We start from the raw sequence: 17,805 nt of genomic DNA on the forward strand, positions 1-17,805 counted from the left end.
GTCTGTGATAAGGGCAGCCAATCGCAGAATGGTCTTCCAGCTACCATCAAAGAATGCTTGCCCAGATGTCTTTATGAGTCGTTTGATATAGATATAGGTGATAACTACATCTTCACAAGTCAGCTTGATAAAAGTAGGTCAATAGCTGATTAAAAAAGATGTTTAAAGATTAATAATCATCTTACATCAGGTCGCGCAAAAAGTTCGTCGATTTCTTCAAATACATCAGTCCACTGCGTGTCACAATGCCTATCCCAAGTGGTACTACGAGAAGCCTTTGGCCACAAGAACAAAGGATCACAGTTGAAATCTTCTCTGGCATGTGATTTTTTGATAACATCATATAATGCCCAAGATATGCTATAGAGAATTATTAGAAAAGATCTTATGCAAAATGATAATTTACCTGTCGACCGTCGCCTGGAAAGCTTCAGGGTTGTTTTTCTCCTTGTTGAAGGCATCCTGCCAAGCCAATTCGTATTTCTTGCCGTTAGAAGTCTTGCTTACAGCCATATAAAGGCCAGCGTCGTTCACCTTTACCTCGGGAATGTCAAGGATCTCTTCGCTACTTTGTGCTCTAATTGCTATCAAACCAGTAGGGGAAACCAAAGACAAGGATTTACCATCAGAAACATTATCACTACCTTCCTGATCATCTGCCGCCTTTTCGATGTTATTTACCCAAATTTGCTCATCGATGCTAATACCAAAGATTTGTTGCCTGTTAGCTACAAAGATTCTTGAACCAATCAGGCCAAGGCACCCCTCATACAAGAATGCCTTCGAGCTCAGACTTTGCTCATTGTTCTTGCAAGTTTGTTGGATTGGGACCTTTGAATGATGTGAGCACTGGATTGCAATAATTGAAAAACTTGAAAAAAAAAAAAAACTTACTACAGGGAGAACATCAGGCTTTTCGCCCCAAGCAATACCTTTCATGCCCTTCTTTTTTGGCTGCTTCTTCAAGGCTTTCTTTACATTCTTGAAAAAGGCACCGAACCTCTTGCGGAAAGCCTTGATAGGAAAAGGCTTGTGGTCCTCGCATATTTTCGCTACTGATTTAATATCAGCAGGCACAACAAGAGCAGCATTAGCAGCCTTTTGCTCATTGTTGCAGTCTACTTCTTCATCTTGGCCGTCAATGCCTCGATCATCAGTACCAAGCATCTCAACGACATCAGACAACTTGCCTGCAATGGAATGGCTCGCGGGAAGAGAATCTTTTATTTAAGCAAGTGTGTTAGAAATTTTTGTCTAAATATTGATTTATGGCTTACCATCGACATTCTTGCCTTGAAGAAATCTTATTGATCCATTCTCTTGAAAACGCAAGCAGTACAAGAGAGGAGTGCATGGCAAGGACCATTCATCACTCTCGACATCGGAAACAAGCTCTTCAAGAACCTCATCGCCTGACTGCACACCCCCACACTCCTTTCCATCAGGAGACGTGACAGCCTTCACACTGTCACCAATACTTGAGTACTGAGGCTCATCCATTGTCTGCTCATCTACAGGGATTAAAGAACACCTGTAATTCCAAAACTGGATCAAGCGAGTGGCTCCAGACTTGGCGCCATCAGACAGACTTTGGTGAAAAACCTGATCGCCTTTTAATTTCTTTTCCAATTCGGCGATAATTGCAGAAGAGAACACAGGAACGCTTTCGAAAATGACACTTGAAGACATTTTTTTTTTTTAAAAAAAAAAAAAAAAAAACTGGAAATAAAAAAAGAGAGATACTGCAGAATAATAAAATCGATAGTCGTGCCCTTGATACATTTCTTGACTTAAAATATGAGCTGTGACAACACCAGCATACCAATTCTGGTGAGGTTTCCCTTTATCCCAACAACCTCCTACTGTGTGAAAATCATAGTATATTTGTACTGATAAATTGAGTGTAATAAGTTACATTTGATGTACTTGACAACTCCTTCTTTTTGTTTTTATAACTTTACTAGTATATCATTTAACAGCTAAAATACCAATCTACTTTTAATAATGAATTTGTATGCTGGTGACATTGTTTATATCAGATAGACTCACTAGTTCCATTAATTTATTATGCCAAGCGTGTCATTATAAAAATATCTCTATCTTCTAAGCAACTCCTCTTTTCTCCTGGTATCCAGGCAACAGAATACAGACTACAATGAAGTGGCCGATCAAATTCCGCAAATTAGATTACAGCATGATCTCCTACACAATTTATCTAAGCTCTCCCTTTGCTTTGTCCTATTAGCATCTTACAAAACCAAGTTTTATTTATTATTATCGTGTCTCCAATCTGAAACTACAGAACAGCAATTAATGCAGCTATCAGATTCAATTTCAATTTTGACTTGGCTGTCTCTGTCTTATCATACAGTGTGTAACACAGATCTCTAATCAGTGATTACAAGAGATATGTTTGCTATATCTTTTAGTCGCGTATAATAATCAAAGACTAAATCAAGTCCTTTGTTTACACGAAAAAAGCTCTGTGCTTTAGAGAATAATAATTTGCTTGAGGGCAATGAACCTTTTTAAGCAATTTAACATCCGCTGAAACCTATATTCCACACAATGGAAAGAAGAAAACATGTAACACGACAAGTAACAATAAAAAAAGGCAAAGCTCCTTAAATTATATTTTCTTTTTCTTCCTTCTTTTTTCTTTTCAACTTCAACAAGGTTTTTTGCCACACATTTTCGTGTGAGCTCTACCTTAACATGGATTTTATATCAAGTATTGGAAATAAGCGTAGTAATAGGAAACCAAGCAGCAGGTTAAGGGCAGCAAGCTATGCTAGAAGAAGTTCAATCACTTCAGTTACAAATACACCCCCTTTGATTATATCAAACAAAGTACCTAAAAAAGATCTGAAACCTTCCAAAACAGTCAACTCTGGTATATGAGGACTTTTGTTCCTGAAATTCAAAACAGGGCAGATTAACTTAGATTTTAGATAAAGCAAATGAAAGCAAAAAGACGGAGACATTGACATTCAATTTGTCGACGACTACGGAAGATCAGGATAGTGCAGAAGACTTATTTACAGAAGTAGCAGTAAATATTCCTTATAAGGCATTATTTGAATGTTTTATATACTTAAATTAGATGTTAGAAACAACTCGATCTAGATGAAGAACAACTCGCTAGTCTTTCTGATGAGTACATTGCGGCTTCAAAAAGAGTCATTTCAAAAAAGTCATCAACTTCTACTTTGAAATCAATTGGTAGCGCAGCATCAAAGAAAACTGCTCCACCCAACTATGTCAAAATATTATGTAAGCAACGACAAAAGGGGATTACGTATGAACTTATACTGGAAGTATCCTATTATATCAGAACCTCGGATAGGTAATACATATATATGCATACGTATACGAAACACTGACTATTCATTCCATAGTTGGTTAGAGCGGTTTATCCAGGATGGCGGTATGCAAGTGATCGCAAAAGAACTCGGGATTATCCACAAAAAACAAAATAGGTAGGTTAAAAAGGGAAGCAAAGGAGACACAAAAGAAAGATTAATAAAGATATGATCAGAACACAGACAGATCATAAAATAGAACTCGAGATCTTGAAATGCTTAAACACTTTGATGAACAAGAAGGTACCATACAAAATTGACTCTGTGTATCCTTTGATCATAACACCTCCCTTTTTCATAGTCAGGTATTCAAGAAGCCTTCAAGCATTCTCGAATCATCGATAACTTTTGCGTTTCGCTCTTATCGCCTTATATCCCTGCAAGAACCCAGGCCTGTGAGTCCTTGACTGCCTTTTGTTTTTTACCAAATGGCAGATCGATGGTACTGCATGGCATGGAACTATTAAAACAGTTTGGAAAAGACTTTGGACGTTTCGACGCTTGGCTACGGGCATTGGAGAAAACATTGGATGGAAGAGGAAAGATGGGATCTGCAGTTGGAGCTAGCCATGATCTAAAGGCTACGGGCATGGTGGGGGCGGGTGATTCGCAAATAACACAGTACATGGTATGTATAAATCTTTTATCGCCCTTCACTTATTCTAATCAAGCCATGTAGTTCATTAGCGTATTGTTTATCAACACCCTCGTCAGACCTGATATTGTTGAAGATCGTAAAGAAAGGCTTCTAGTAAGCCAAGAGCTAGAAAAGGCGGGTGTAAACGAGATATTTAAAAAGATGGAGCAACTGAATCACGAACACATCAATCTTGCCATTCAAAAGTTTAGAGAAGAAATAGAAGTAGATGCAATGCAAGAGGATATGGAAACCTTTTTCAGCATGGATCCGATGAGTGTCTTGCACAGTTTACTTACCTTGACACAAAACACACCCAGTTATAACAGTTTACACCATATACTTTGCTATTTGTTAAAGATTCAAGACAATCCCGAGAAAAGCAATTATCAATTTCAGTTAATAGAGATGCTTGTTCAGCAAGTAGCCACAGATGCAAATAACTATTCAGAAAATGCGAGTGAGTTTACTGTACAAAGTTTAATACCCAAATTCTCCAAAGAGCAGTATGTTGAAGAAGAGATATACCCAAAATCACCTATTGGAACTATTACGCACAATGGTAAGGCTTTCTTGATACTATTTCCAGTTACTCATTCTATTTTTTTTTTTTGCTTAGATGGCTGTGAAGACCTTATAAGAGCATTAGAAGCAAAGATAGAATATCTTGAAAAAGACCTTAGCCTTTCACGGCAAACCAATGCGATGTTGAAGATATTTTTTAAAAGTACGGAAGAACGATATAAATCTGAATTACTAGACACTGAGACAAAGATGAGAAAGCTACATGATTCAGTACGAAGTCTTACAGAGTATGGTAATCCGTCACCGAAGCGACGAAGCTTTAGAAATCATCACCTTCAGCTCGTAAACACATCTTCTCAGCCATCACAACAACCACAATCACAAAAACAGACTCAACCGCAGCAAAAAGCGCAACCAGTGCAGCAAAAAGTACAGCCAGTACAGCAGCAGCAACAACAACAACAGCAGCAACAAGCGGCAAATAGCCATGCTCAATCTCACTCTCGTAGCAACCAAACAAAGACGCCAGTGTCACGGAGTCCTTCAAGGAACTCGATTGCTACGTCGAAATCACCTCGTATATCACCTTCAGCTACCTCTAATAACGTTTCTTCAAGCTCTACTGCCAGTAAAGTTCCATCGCCTTCACCAAGACGATCAGAGGATAATGGTCAGCATTCGGCAAGAGCGTCCTTTTCCAATCAACACAGTAGTGGATTTTCAGAAACAATTCGACAGTCACTGAAATCCAAGATTGGAAGTTTTGTTAGAAGGTCAAGCAATGATGCTTTATCCAAAAAAGCTCGTGGTAACTCGACTGATTCAGCAGTAAGCATAGGATCAAAGAAATCAGGAAGCAGTAGCCGTAAGAGTTCAATCAATCAATCTATAACAACGTCGTCTAGCCATGGAAGTCTACAGAGTGCAAAGAATATATCAGAAAAGGACACTATTAACTCTTTAACTTCGAATACAACCGAAAATCAACGGTCGAGAAAATCGATTGTGGAAGACCTTGGCACGGCAGAAGACTTGATGATGCACCCTTCATCTATCGTTCCATTGGACTCTGTTCCAGAGATTGAAGTCATACCTGAACAGGATGAAAAAGGATTTTCATTTGATAATTATGTCTTTGGCGAGGACCTGTCTGCAGAAAAAGAATCAAAGGAAGAAGAATCCATAACTGATGAAGTAACGGGAGCATCATCGCCTCCACCGCCGCCCCCTCCTCCACCTCCACCTCCACCTCCACCTCCCCCACCATTACCAACCTTATCTGGGCAAATTCTACCTTCTTCAAGTGAAGGCAATACAGAAAATAATGGTTTAGAAGTGCAATCACCGCCACCTCCAGTGTTTTTAGGCAGCAGCGGAAGAAAGCCTAGCGCGTTTCAACCCAAACAGAAGCTAAAATTTGTAGAATGGGAAAAGATGAACTTTTCGAGCATTAAGCAAACGATTTGGCACGATTTTGAACGCGAGATTGAAGTATCAGTTCACAAGCAAATTGAATCCACTGACTCACTCATGGAATATCAATTAGCAAAGGCTGGGGTATTTGACGATGTTGAGATAACATTTGCTCAAAAGCCAGTCGTTGAACTTAAAGCAAAACCACTCAAAGAAGAAACACTGATATTAGACACCAAAAAAGCATATAATTTGAGTAAGTTCATTAGGTAAAATTGTATCTACATTTACTCATTTGTATTACACAAACAGATATATTTATAAAAAACATTATCAAGAAGATCCCTTTTGATGAAATTCGCTTCTCTTTTTTGAGATTGGATCCTTACTTTTTAGATGAACAAATCATTCTAAACTTGTTAAAGTATCTGCCGACACCAGATGAAACGGAAAAACTAAAGCCTTTTGAAGATGCTCCTTTGGAGGATGTTGAAAAGCTGGGAATGCCAGAGAAGTTTTGCTTACAGGTAAAAGTTGCAAAAGACAATGTATAGTATTTAACCATACAAAAAATTAGATGATGAAAATCTCAAGACTCAAAGAAAGACTTGAATGCATGTTGTTTAAATCTACTTTTTGGGAAAGATATACGTTGTTGCATAAGGTAAGGTATCATGTATATAAAGATATAGAAAGTCTGACAACGAATAGCAAATTACTTCTGTTTACAATGCATCTGTAGCACTGAAAGATGCCAAATGCTTCAAGGAACTTCTGCATGTATGTCTCTCAAAGTATTCTAAGCCCATCATACTTACCTTTTTCATTTTCAGTTAATCCTTTTGCTAGGCAATTTTTTGAATGGAAACACTTATCGTGGTGGAGCATTTGGAATAAAGATTGCCAGCATAAATAAGGTATGATTATATATGCTTAAAGGCCTAACATCTTTATTAAAATTAAATAATAAAAGCTGATAGACACCAAAGGAACATCAAAATCTACAACCCTACTACACTTTTTGGTTGAAGCTGTAGAGAAGAATTTTCCAAACATTTTACCTTTTCTAGAAGAGTTAGATGAATGCGGCCAAGCATCCAAAGGTATGTTGCAACGCATAGTGTGTCTTATGTTATTAACATACACCCAGTCTCTCGTGCCGAAGTTACTGCTGAATATCAGAGCATTGAACAAGAATTGAGCAAACTGGAATCAGAGCTAAAGGAACATTTTCCATTGCCTAATAATAATGGAAATGCAGAAGAGGGTGAAGGCCTAAAAGAGTTGGATAAGTTTGCAATTGAGATGCATCAGTTTTATAAAGAATCTTCGACTGAATTTAAGCGCATTCAAATGCTTTCAAAGAAGATGGAAGAAAACTACGACCAGACTGTTAGATTCTATGGTGAAGATCCCAAGAAGATGCCACCAGATGAATTCTTTGGTATATTCAAGGAGTTTACAACTAATTGGGAGAAATGCTCTGCTGATTCGAGAGAACACAGATTGAGACAGGAAAGATTAGAGAAGCAGAAGAAGAGAGAACTAGAGCGACGAAAACGAGCCTATAGCAACGCCGGCAAAGCTAAAGGAGCTGATGGGGAAGATGATAAGGCCATTTTACACAGTTTGCTTGACAAGTTGAAAAAGGACACACTTGATGTGAAGGCAAGAAGACGAAGCCAGCGACAGAGGCAGAGATCTACAAGTGTGAGTACAACCCTTCAGCAGTCATATTCTACACAAAATGTGGATCCAATCTATCAAAGAGCCAACAAAATGCTTAGATCTATTCAGGCAGAGGCATCCAGCTCACTTTTAGAAGCGACAAGTCCGACAGCTAGCGCTCTAGTAGACTTTAATCATTCCGCTAGCAATCGTATGATCTTGCCTGACGGTGGAAGACGACGTATGAGCGCCTCTGTACTTCATGTATCTCCTGGTTTCAGGCAGATATTTGCTGACAAAGACACCACGGATAGTCCAATGTCGGCTACTGCCCCGTCTTCGACATTACTGATTCCTAATGTACAGGATAGCACAAGCAGTCTTAGAAGCCGTCGTCATGCCAGGCCATTATCCGCTATTATCATTCCAGAATCAACTATTTCTTCACAATCACTAACAACTGCACCCGCAACAACTAGACATGTTAGAGTTAGAAAAACCAGTACTAGACCCGTCTTTGATCATACCCTTCGAGTTAGAGCAAGGAGAATGAGCACAAAATAATCCCTTATTTCTTATAATGCATGTGTATATGTATGCTTGTATATTTATTAGCAAAATAAAACCTTGTTTATAAATAAATAGACTCTCTTCATAAAAAAAAAAAGAATGCAGGTAGGCAGACAATAGAGATCAAGCGTTCATTTATGACATGAGATTAAAGTAAAGAAAAGATGCATCTTTAAATCAAGGTACATTACGACAGAATCCCGCGCCAAACATAAAAAACCACTCAGTAACAATACAAATTCTGATTTATCGGCTTTATGTAAATAACCTGACATGAGCATGAATTACATGTAACTAAATCTTGATTATCTAGCTTGAGAGAGGATGCCTATTTTAGGAATATATCACAATAATATAAACTCAATCAATGATGTGAAATGTTAAGTGGCTTTAGATCAACTATGTGCAAGGTGACAAGAAGGGGTATTTGATGAAATACACTTAAGTCAGGCACAAGCAAAAGACATTGGTTTGCTTTCATTGCAATAAAATTAAATGAGCTTTATTTCAAAAGCCGCTGTTATATGCAGCTAGTCATTAGGTGATGCATTTAAGCTAAAAAGTAAGAAGCAATAAAGGCTGAGCAGATGACGACAAGTTGCATCATAACAGTAGATGATAGGCTAGTGGCTAACGAGAAACCAGCACTATGAGCGGTATTAGAAGGAGCAGAAGGAGATGTGTTGGTAGCAGAAGCAGCGACACCTGAGGCCTTGCTTTGAAGAGATTCGACAGGGTTGACTAAGAGAGATATTAGCTAAAGAACATTCTTTCGTTTTTCTTTCTTACCTGAGGACTGAGCACTGACTACAGCAATAAGACAAGCAACAGCAATGAGGACGAGGTAGGCTTTGTTATTCATATTGAAATTATAAAATAAAGAGAGAAAGGGTCCAAAAGTTTCCTTTATATATGAATACAAAAGCTTATTTTCGTCAAAGATGTCATTATACCGTCAGTTTACAATATTAGTCGGATCTTTGAAAAAGATTTATCACTTTTCTGGAATGCAGTGTTTCCAACAAGCAAAACTGCAGCCAATCAAAATAAAGGTCACGCCAATGAAGAATGATGTCGCAGGCAAACCAAAATTGATGTTGTTGACCAATCAAAATCAATTTCGTATTTTTAGAAACCTAAGTCGCTTACTTAGAATGGCCAACACAACATGCACCAAAAATAGGCTAATGCTACAAGCGCTTAATTGGGACGTTACCTATATTGTCACTACAACTTCACATTATCAAAACCTAACCTAAAGCTGTCCAGCTCACTCTCACTGATATAAAATACGAATTTATCATAATTACACGTGAACTAAGTGGCCTTGGTTGATATACTGACAACATAAAATTAGAATGAATAAATAAATAACATTTCTTTTTATCTCTTCTTCTCGAAAAGAAACAAACCAATATGACGATTTTATAAAAGTCATGCTCAGTTTGACACTGCAGATTGAAAAGTTTTGTTGGACTACATCACAAGTAATAAATAGAGGCGGCACCCGTAGAATTAGTTTAGCTTTTGGTGCATTTTCTGGTGCATGTAGTGTTTTCCATTCAATTGATATCCATAATTTGCATGGAGCTCTTGTGTTTCAAATGATTGGTCGCTATGTATTTTTCTATTTAGTCCATCTCTTGACCGATGCACTTTATATCATGTTGGAAATTGGGAATATCGAATTACCTGGTTGTTTTGTTTGGAATGCCTAAAAAGGTGATTCACTTACTGCTTACAATATCTTGGTTTATAAATCCATTGATCAATTGTTCAGCGTGATAAAGTTTGATTAATAACTATAGGGAATGACAATGCCATATACTTTATGATATAAACCTTTTCACCAGCAAGCCGAAGAAAACAAAGGTGTATCTGAAGCCTGATCACAGTGATATAGGGTATTTAAAGTTGGTGATGCTGTCCAATGCAGCTTTTGACGTAGTTACGGGCTTTTCTTTTGTCTTTATAGTACTTACAAGGACTCACTATAGTCACTGACCACTGATGTTGCTTGTTTATTTTTTATCACTATAAGCTATTAAGCAAAGGTTCATCTTGATGTGTATGTCAAAGGAAGTCAGGGGCTTACAGCAAGTCAAAAAAAAATAGCCCCAGCATTGTATCACTTTAAATAACAACAGCTTACGTGTCCTTTTCGGAGAGTACAGTCAAGCCTATGGAATTTGGTGTTTATGAAAGAAGGGCAATGCTACAGAAGCTACTTCGTGGTGCTATCAGCCCAATTACTGGCATTCCAGCAATATTCGTTACAGTGAAGTATAATCCGACTTCAAAGAACTTTCAGAGATTGATAGGGAATTATATAAGAGGTACAATGAAGTTTTATTGTAATAAGGTGGATATTTCAAATACAAAATAAAGTATTCAATAAAAGTGAAGGTTTGTTGTTTGTAAAAGTTGGTGTTATTTACACTAAGTCATTTTTTGTTAGTACTTCAAAGCAAATTTCAGTATCATCCAAGCCCCTAGACGTTGTTTTTTAACTCATCAGAGAGAGGATTACGCTTCTTTACTCATATACGGTCTAGCTTCAGTACGCCAAGATCCAATTTAGGCGCTTCTTGTATAGAAAGGATGCTTTCTCTTCGAGCATATCTTGAAGCCCATGCTCTTGAGTGCACTCAAGGTGATGTAGTAAGTTAAATTGGGGTATAAACTCACAAAGTGCTGATGAACCTGCTTGACAGTCTTGAGTTCACCAGTAAGCACCATCCTCTTCATCAACGCCTTGCTGGTTTTGGTTAAAATAGAAGGTCTTCCCCCGAGATTATCAGGTTGCGCGATACCCCATGAGTTACAATAACGCGAAACAGTCGGTTTAGAGACATGTAATCGTTGAGCAATCTCGTCAAAGGACATGTCGGGCTCAGACAAAAGAGAACGAAGACTGTTTTGTAAATCTTGAGATAAGGATCGAGTCATTTAAGCTAAAGCTTTTGTACAATGTAACAGGGGAAAGGAGAATTGGAAAGAAAAAAGGGGCGGGAGTGCATATAAATTTCATGCTAAAATCAAGGGGCTTTAGTTATCTTGTGGCGATAAAACCGTTTCAGTATACCAGTAATCTTTGAAGAGTTATACTTAATCGCATAAAAATGTTATGGATATTGTAGAGAGTAAATCAAAGCTTTCTTTGAGTGTATAATCTGTATAAGGCCTATTTCATTACAAAGTGAACTGCACGCCAACACTGGAATAGCTTTTTAACTGATTTTTGATCGTCAGTCTATGAACCTGGATGCTTGAGCAACTCATGCAATTATCGACAAAACGAATAGACTTCTTTAGGTTAACAAGAATCAGCATCAAATGCTTGCTATTTAAGTGAAAAGGATGATAATGGTAATAGCATTCTTTATTGTTTTCTAAAAGAGGATTATAAAAGTTATTATAGCAGTAAAAAGAGGTATCATAAAGTTAAAAGATAAAATAGAAGCAGAATTGAGAGTTCGACCATAAACCCAAAATTGCTGTCCATCTTGAGGATGATTATATAATAAATTAACTCGAGTCTTTTGATTCATTAAATTCTGTACTTGATATCCAACATCGATCGCATTATCAATCACAGTCTTATTTTCACTGTACCAAGTGCCTGTATTGTTGATTGTAAAGTCCTCAGTTCGTAAAGTTGAAACATTCTTTAGATAGGTTGCAAGTTCTGGTGGCGTAAAGTTCGCTTGGGAGAGAAAAATAGCCATAGTGCCTGCCACATCTAATGTAATGGTTAATGTGAAGCATTTTCATTTAATTATCTATCTTACGCGGTGCTGCCATGGATGTACCGGTGAGTACATGCGTAGCGTCTTGGCTTGTTGGCCATATTGATTTAATGTTTGTTCCAGGGGCAAATCTATGTTTATAAGTGAATAAAGGAAGAAGTTAAATATGTAGTGCATCCTTTACATATCGACACATTTTCCAAAGTTTGAGTAGTAAGAGACAGAATCATCCTGATCAAAGGCACCTACTGTAATAGCACCAGGTGTTGATCCTGGTGAATACTTGCAGGCATCTTCACCATAGTTCCCTGCTGCAATCGAAAAATGAATTCCTAAGGACATTGCTGCTGTGATGGCATCGTTGGTCGGTTGACTGTACAAAGCACCCAAGGATAAACTAATCGAAGACTAAGCATCTCGTACCTCTATATAAAAATTTTCCAAAACTTACTTCACAATGCTTTTTGCATTTGGTTGACTTTTATGCTGTTGGACGATCCATTCAAGCCCGATCAATACATCAGACAGACGGCCGTTGCCTTCATCATCCAATGTTTTGACAGATACGATTTGGGCATTTTTTGCAACACCGTACTTTGTTCCACAGCAAACGCCAGCAACAAATGTACCATGGCCATTCTTATCTGAAGGGTCGTTGGGGTCACCTACGATGGTTTTGCCAATAGTCACTCTTCCAGCAATATCGTTGTGATCTTCACGAATTCCAGTGTCCATTAGATAAATAGTGACGCCAGTTCCCTTTCTACAGAGTTTGCGACACTTATCTTGTGGAGTAATTTCTTTTTACTTACTTGACTGGAAGCAAATCTATACTCGTTATCTAACCCTTCTCTTTGATCAATTCTATCCAACCCCTAATAAAGCAGCTGTATTAATTAAAGTAAATAGGTTACTTTTAATATCGATATTTACCCAGCTTGGAGGATTTGTCTGTATAAACTCTTGTAGTGAAAACTGAGTATCTTTTACCCAATAATGGACTGTGTCATTGACTGTTTGATTTGTTGAAAGATATTCTTCAAATGGCTCTGAATAAAATTGTGCTGAATACCATTTAAATTTGCCAATACTGCTATATGAATTATCGACTGCATGTAATTTGGATGTATGATGACTTTTATGCTTGGTTGTTTGATGTAACTGTATGTGCTTTAATTGATTATGTATCTTTATGGATGGAACTTCAGGTTTAAATATGATGATATATTGGTCAGTGTCCTTTAATTCTGAGACTACGGGTGCTACATTTTTGTGGATGCTGGCTAAGGCTACGTTATAAAAGTATAAACATAGTAAGAAAAGAGTAGCAATCATTGACTAACGATGAAGCAAAGAAAGAAAGAATAAAATAGCTTGCTTTCATCGTTACAACTAATATTTTGGCAATTCAAAATGTTGTACAGGCATCTTCTCCGCATCTTTGTACACTTTTCGGCCCTTTAGAATATCTTTTTTTAGAGAAAAACAGATGTAGTCCATCTTTGCTTATAAGCATATACAACAAAAGAAAAAGTAGACTTGGCAAGTAAAGGCTTGGTTGATAAGTAGCTGGCATGGACTAGCTGCTGTTCAACAAATTCTAGATAATCTGAGCTACAGGTCATTTTAATTTACGTATAAGGAGAGCTGTTAAAAACTAAGTTCTTAATTTATTGATCAACCAAATAGAGAAATACAAGTCAATAAATCAAACAAAAAGAAGTACATATGTCTGCAGCTGATAACAGATCATTTCATACTTTTAAAAGATGACTTTTAATTTTGGTATACCACTTTTGAAGAAACTAACAACTTTTGAAATTATCAGCTGAAAATGCTATACACTCTTTCCGGAAAGTAAATTCGCCTGTGATCGAAAATAAATGCATCCAATGGTGAGAACAAAATTCATGTTGTATGAAATGTAAATTCGCCGTTACCAAGAATATTTTCGTAGTATCAGCCTTGACATCCATGGATATACTGTATTTCCAAATTTAGATGTCGTATTGAAACCATTGTAATGTTATCAGAGTAATGACAAATACAAAAAGAATATGGCTCACTATCCTATTTGACAGCAATATTAATAGGTGGGCTGTCTTGGAGTTGAAATTAATTTAATATTAGAAATTGCCCTCTTTAGTCTCCTTGTAAAAGTTTAAATTCTTTATTCGGTTTTTCCATAAAATCAGAAGAACATGTAGTCATATTTGGCAATGCATATTCTTGAATGGTCACGAAGCAGATTGCTTCTATTTGACATGATTTCTTTGTCCTAGATACCCTATTTGAAAAAGAAAAACATATAAAAACCCATTTTAATTGAGTCCTTTTTTTGCTTCTTTACAGCAGTTATCAAGTGTCTCTCTGAGTGTTCAAAGATTCACCAATCAAAACTAACCTGTCCTCATGGTCCTTGCTCTAACTCGCTTATCCCGCCCTCTTTGCTCTCTGGCGTGTATCTGGAACGCTCCCCAGTAGTCTCTTCTGACGCCCTGGGTTCTCTCTGTCCTCCGTTTCTTTTTTTTTTTGTTTAAACTTCTCCTGGGTAGTTATCGCTACCCTCCCCAGATTGCACCTTGGTGGTAAGTAAAACTAATATCAGGATATGTGCTCTAATACTAACATGCTTTTTCTCTCTTTTTCTACATATACTCATTATCTCTCTCTCTTTTGACATGATGTCGTTTTATTCAAACCTATTTTTCTTTGTCGCCTTTTTACGTAAATAATTCTTTATTTTACGACAATATTTTATAAAATTAACGTCAATAATTAATAAAAATACAGTATTGGCTTGATACTCTACGCTGAAAGCTTTTCAACACCATAAATTATCTTGATTAAACTCTGTTTTGTACCATTGGCACTATGGTTAGTCAATCTAGTTTCCAGATATTCAACTTCAACATCCATGAGCTTTTCGCATACATTAAGAGGCTTAATTTCTACAGCGCTAGTTCCAACTCCACTGCAGGTGGTAGCTGACGAGAGGAGGACAAAGGCGTACGCTTTCCAACAAAAAAGCGCGACTCGAATAGCTGCTATTGACCACATCCAAAGTCCGACTCAACTGGAATTGGCGTAGGTACAACCAGTAATCATTTTTGGTTAAATAAACAAAAAGTTTCAGAACAAGCGACATTTATTTCTTTTGAACCTACAACAAAATGCCCAAGATCAACGTTAATGTCAAGTGGAGCGGAAAGAAATTTGATAGTATTGAATTAGGTAAGGCATAAAACCAATTATTTAATAAAGCAACTCATGAGTGCCTTAGACACTGACGAATCACCTGAACTATTTAAGACACAAATCTACTCTCAAACAGGTGTTCCTCCTGAAAGACAGAAAATCATGGTCAAAGGAGGCATCTTGAAGGCAAGGGCATACACAGACTTATAAAAAACACTTGACCAACAAAACAAAACGTTATAGGACACGACAGATTTAAACCAGCTTGGTTTAAAGGATGGACATACTTTCATGATGATGGGTACTGCGGGAGAACTTCCCAAGCCTCCACCAAAACCTGTCCAGTTCTTGGAAGATATGACTGACGCTGAAGTCATGGAAGCTTTGGATATTCCACCTGGTTTAGAAAACCTTGGTAATACTTGTTATATGGTAAGAAAAAAAAATAGGAATGGTAAAATGCAGCAGCTTACGTAACTCTCTTTAGAATGCTACATTGCAATGTCTTCGTGTGATGCCTGAGCTTCAGCAATCATTAGAAAAGTATCAAGGGGGACTAAGTGGTGTAGATAATCGTGGAAACCTTGTAGCAAGTCTTCGTGATCTCTTCACGAACCTTTCAAAGGCTTCAGATGGATTTCCTCCACTTGTCTTTTGGCAAATGCTGCGCCAGGCATTTCCTCAGTTTAGTCAAACAGGACAAGGTGGTATTCCTATGCAGCAAGACGCGGAAGAATGTTGGAGTGAAATTATCTCAGTCTTGAGAGCCAAGCTGCCCAAGCAAGAGGAGGATAAGAACTTTATTGAACGCTATATGACAGGAGAGCTAAAGACGGTAACAAAGTGTGCAGAATCATCCGAAGAAGAGGAAACGGTGAGTACAGATGCTTTTAACAAGTTAAGCTGCCATATCTCTATCAATACAAACTATATGATCAGTGGTATCATGGAGTCCATGACTGAAGAGATCGAAAAGCATTCTCCTACTTTAAATCGCACAGCCAAGTACCAGCGTAGGTCTCTTGTCAGTAGACTTCCTCAGTATCTGCCTGTGCAGTTTATTCGTTTCTTTTGGAAACCACAAGAACAGGTTAGAGCCAAGATTTTACGAAAGGTCAAATTTCCTTTGGAGTTTGATGCAACAGAACTGTGTACTCCTGAACTACAAAACAAGTTTAGTAAGGCCAAGTTGAAGATGAAGGAAGTAGAAGATAAAAAGATTCAAAAACAAAGAGAAGAAAAACGTAGAAAGTTAGATGGAGAGGATGGTCCATCTAGCATGGATGTTTCTACAGAAGAAGAAAAAGTTGACTGGAAGGAATACTTGGACCCTGATCTCGTAAAGGATGTGGGATGTAATCCAACAGGACAATATGAACTCTGTGCTGTCTTGACACACGTTGGTAGATCAGCCGATAGTGGACATTATATCGCATGGGTGAAAAAAGATACCAATGAATGGTATAAATTTGATGACGATAAAGTATCCGTCTTACAAGATGCAGAGATTGAACGCCTTGATGGAGGAGGAGACTGGCATACTGCATACATTGTTTTATATAGAGCTAAAAAGCTTGAATAATAACTTTATTAAAAATAAACCTGCGTTGCTTGATCAAAGGTAGATTCTTGAGGACAATAAGGACATTTAAACTTGGAAGAGGACCTACTACTTCTTGCGAGACGAGTTAAACTTTCTTTGCAGATAACATGACCACAGGGCATCATCATAGGAGGGTTATTATCTGTTGCCTGTTCCTTTGAAACAGGACAAGCAAATACAGAATGATATCTCAGCTCTTCTTCCAGAGGTATTTCGACGGGCAGTTCACCTTGAGCACTCCATTCAGCCTTATTCATTATCATCACCTTGTATAGTTTCATGATGACAGGTAAAGCGGTGGTGCCTACGTAAACACTATATTTCTCTTTTTTTTTAATAAATGATCAATTAGATGGTTTATTCTTTTTACCTTGTATATAGTGGGCTCTGTATACTCATCCTTAATAAAGAGCAAAAGTCCTTTTGAAATTCTTGCTTGATATCTGTCCAATTGGATGGAGAGCAGAGGTCGCTGTAGCGAGAGTTGAGTAAATCATTTACAAATAATGGAGCTGTCATCAATCTCTTTATTTCTATAAACTATGTTTAATCATTCACTCTTTCATTGTTTCTTTTTCTTACCATGGTAACGCTTTTCTGAAAATGTTCCAAAATGTCTTCTTCCGTACTGTATTGCTTCCATGGGTGTTTTTGACAATAGTATTTGAATGAATCTCATACGATGTAAACTAAATTCCAAGCTACTTTGCATTTTCTTCAATTCATCATGATTAGCTTCGGCCCATCTATTATAATTAATATACACATTCAATCCATAATGCTTTTCCTTACTGAATAGCCAAGCTTAGATCTTTTCCCTTTTCTATTTTGTCTAGAATCGTATACATTTGTTCAATATCATTTCTTAGTTTCTCAACTGTATCGCGTAGTTCATTATCGATAGGTATTTCTGCTTCATTTAAAAATTCCTCACACAAATCAAATTGACCTTGTCGAGTGAAATGTAAAGCCAAAGCACGATAGATTAAATCTTGTTTATCAGCAAATGCTTCTGGATGATATATAACGGATACATCTTGCTTAAATTTCTATATAAATACACAAATTAATCCTATTCTA

The 17,805-nt window shown here is 37.3% G+C and overlaps 9 protein-coding genes across 9 annotated transcripts; 3 read left to right on the forward strand and 6 right to left on the reverse strand.

Moving 5' to 3' along the window:
* Window positions 1-640: 640 nt before the first annotated feature.
* RHIMIDRAFT_265769 (uncharacterized protein) lies at window positions 641-1,251 on the reverse strand (the record flags this gene model as incomplete). Its single annotated transcript, XM_023611849.1, has 1 exon — window positions 641-1,251. A coding segment is annotated over exon 1 (527 nt), but the record flags the coding sequence as incomplete, so codon positions are not given.
* RHIMIDRAFT_265770 (uncharacterized protein) lies at window positions 1,191-1,709 on the reverse strand. The gene has a single exon (XM_023611850.1). It carries the CDS (start codon window positions 1,687-1,689, stop codon window positions 1,267-1,269), a length of 423 nt encoding a protein of 140 aa, XP_023470042.1. The 5' UTR covers window positions 1,690-1,709; the 3' UTR covers window positions 1,191-1,266.
* Window positions 1,710-2,615: 906 nt separating this feature from the next.
* RHIMIDRAFT_289165 (uncharacterized protein) lies at window positions 2,616-8,233 on the forward strand. Its single transcript, XM_023613619.1, has 14 exons — window positions 2,616-2,893; window positions 2,952-3,052; window positions 3,111-3,346; window positions 3,399-3,479; window positions 3,539-3,605; window positions 3,664-3,990; window positions 4,042-4,561; window positions 4,619-6,193; window positions 6,250-6,464; window positions 6,515-6,601; window positions 6,649-6,717; window positions 6,771-6,854; window positions 6,911-7,040; window positions 7,088-8,233. The coding sequence occupies exons 1-14, from the start codon at window positions 2,716-2,718 to the stop codon at window positions 8,167-8,169; spliced, it is 4,752 nt and encodes a 1,583-aa protein (XP_023470043.1). The 5' UTR covers window positions 2,616-2,715; the 3' UTR covers window positions 8,170-8,233.
* Window positions 8,234-8,253: 20 nt separating this feature from the next.
* RHIMIDRAFT_289166 (uncharacterized protein) lies at window positions 8,254-9,100 on the reverse strand. Its single transcript, XM_023613620.1, has 2 exons — window positions 8,965-9,100; window positions 8,254-8,916 (listed from the first exon to the last, which is right to left on the reverse strand). Exons 1-2 carry the CDS (start codon window positions 9,035-9,037, stop codon window positions 8,726-8,728), a joined length of 264 nt encoding a protein of 87 aa, XP_023470044.1. The 5' UTR covers window positions 9,038-9,100; the 3' UTR covers window positions 8,254-8,725.
* Window positions 9,101-9,571: 471 nt separating this feature from the next.
* RHIMIDRAFT_60489 (uncharacterized protein) lies at window positions 9,572-10,125 on the forward strand. The gene has a single exon (XM_023615461.1). It carries the CDS (start codon window positions 9,612-9,614, stop codon window positions 9,891-9,893), a length of 282 nt encoding a protein of 93 aa, XP_023470045.1. The 5' UTR covers window positions 9,572-9,611; the 3' UTR covers window positions 9,894-10,125.
* A 522-nt stretch (window positions 10,126-10,647) lies between these two features.
* Window positions 10,648-11,124, reverse strand: RHIMIDRAFT_300735 (uncharacterized protein; the record flags this gene model as incomplete). The annotated part of the gene is made up of 1 exon (XM_023614357.1): window positions 10,648-11,124. One exon carries the CDS (start codon window positions 11,122-11,124, stop codon window positions 10,753-10,755), a length of 372 nt encoding a protein of 123 aa, XP_023470046.1. The 3' UTR covers window positions 10,648-10,752.
* A 384-nt stretch (window positions 11,125-11,508) lies between these two features.
* On the reverse strand, window positions 11,509-13,271 carry RHIMIDRAFT_265774 (subtilisin-like protein). Its single transcript, XM_023611851.1, has 6 exons — window positions 12,858-13,271; window positions 12,737-12,799; window positions 12,376-12,683; window positions 12,109-12,321; window positions 11,967-12,055; window positions 11,509-11,917 (listed from the first exon to the last, which is right to left on the reverse strand). Exons 1-6 carry the CDS (start codon window positions 13,257-13,259, stop codon window positions 11,568-11,570), a joined length of 1,425 nt encoding a protein of 474 aa, XP_023470047.1. The 5' UTR covers window positions 13,260-13,271; the 3' UTR covers window positions 11,509-11,567.
* Window positions 13,272-15,097: 1,826 nt separating this feature from the next.
* RHIMIDRAFT_246892 (uncharacterized protein) lies at window positions 15,098-16,704 on the forward strand (the record flags this gene model as incomplete). Its single annotated transcript, XM_023610357.1, has 4 exons — window positions 15,098-15,158; window positions 15,208-15,287; window positions 15,366-15,554; window positions 15,610-16,704. The coding sequence occupies 4 exons, from the start codon at window positions 15,098-15,100 to the stop codon at window positions 16,702-16,704; spliced, it is 1,425 nt and encodes a 474-aa protein (XP_023470048.1).
* An 8-nt stretch (window positions 16,705-16,712) lies between these two features.
* Window positions 16,713-17,774, reverse strand: RHIMIDRAFT_197387 (ubiquitin-protein ligase RMD5; the record flags this gene model as incomplete). The annotated part of the gene is made up of 4 exons (XM_023606200.1): window positions 16,713-17,040; window positions 17,096-17,258; window positions 17,317-17,471; window positions 17,518-17,774. Coding segments are annotated over 4 exons (903 nt in total), but the record flags the coding sequence as incomplete, so codon positions are not given.
* Window positions 17,775-17,805: the final 31 nt, after the last annotated feature.

The sequence above is a fragment of the Rhizopus microsporus genome, assembly GCF_002708625.1.
Source record: "Rhizopus microsporus ATCC 52813 unplaced genomic scaffold scaffold_2, whole genome shotgun sequence".
Lineage (NCBI taxonomy): Eukaryota > Fungi > Mucoromycota > Mucoromycetes > Mucorales > Rhizopodaceae > Rhizopus > Rhizopus microsporus.

Coding starts and splice junctions, on each gene's coding strand:
- RHIMIDRAFT_265770 (XM_023611850.1), bottom strand. CDS start 1,689: ATGTCTTCAAGTGTCATTTTCGAAAGCGTTCCTGTGTTCTCTTCTGCA.
- RHIMIDRAFT_289165 (XM_023613619.1), top strand. CDS start 2,716: ATGGATTTTATATCAAGTATTGGAAATAAGCGTAGTAATAGGAAACCA. Junction 3,347..3,398: donor TATATCAGAACCTCGGATAG/GTAATACATATA, acceptor TTCATTCCATAG/TTGGTTAGAGCGGTTTATCC. Junction 6,194..6,249: donor CAAAAAAGCATATAATTTGA/GTAAGTTCATTA, acceptor TTACACAAACAG/ATATATTTATAAAAAACATT.
- RHIMIDRAFT_289166 (XM_023613620.1), bottom strand. CDS start 9,037: ATGAATAACAAAGCCTACCTCGTCCTCATTGCTGTTGCTTGTCTTATT. Junction 8,917..8,964: donor AGTCAGTGCTCAGTCCTCAG/GTAAGAAAGAAA, acceptor TATCTCTCTTAG/TCAACCCTGTCGAATCTCTT.
- RHIMIDRAFT_60489 (XM_023615461.1), top strand. CDS start 9,612: ATGCTCAGTTTGACACTGCAGATTGAAAAGTTTTGTTGGACTACATCA.
- RHIMIDRAFT_265774 (XM_023611851.1), bottom strand. CDS start 13,259: ATGATTGCTACTCTTTTCTTACTATGTTTATACTTTTATAACGTAGCC. Junction 12,684..12,736: donor ATAGATTTGCTTCCAGTCAA/GTAAGTAAAAAG, acceptor CTCTGTAGAAAG/GGAACTGGCGTCACTATTTA. Junction 12,322..12,375: donor AATGCAAAAAGCATTGTGAA/GTAAGTTTTGGA, acceptor GTCTTCGATTAG/TTTATCCTTGGGTGCTTTGT.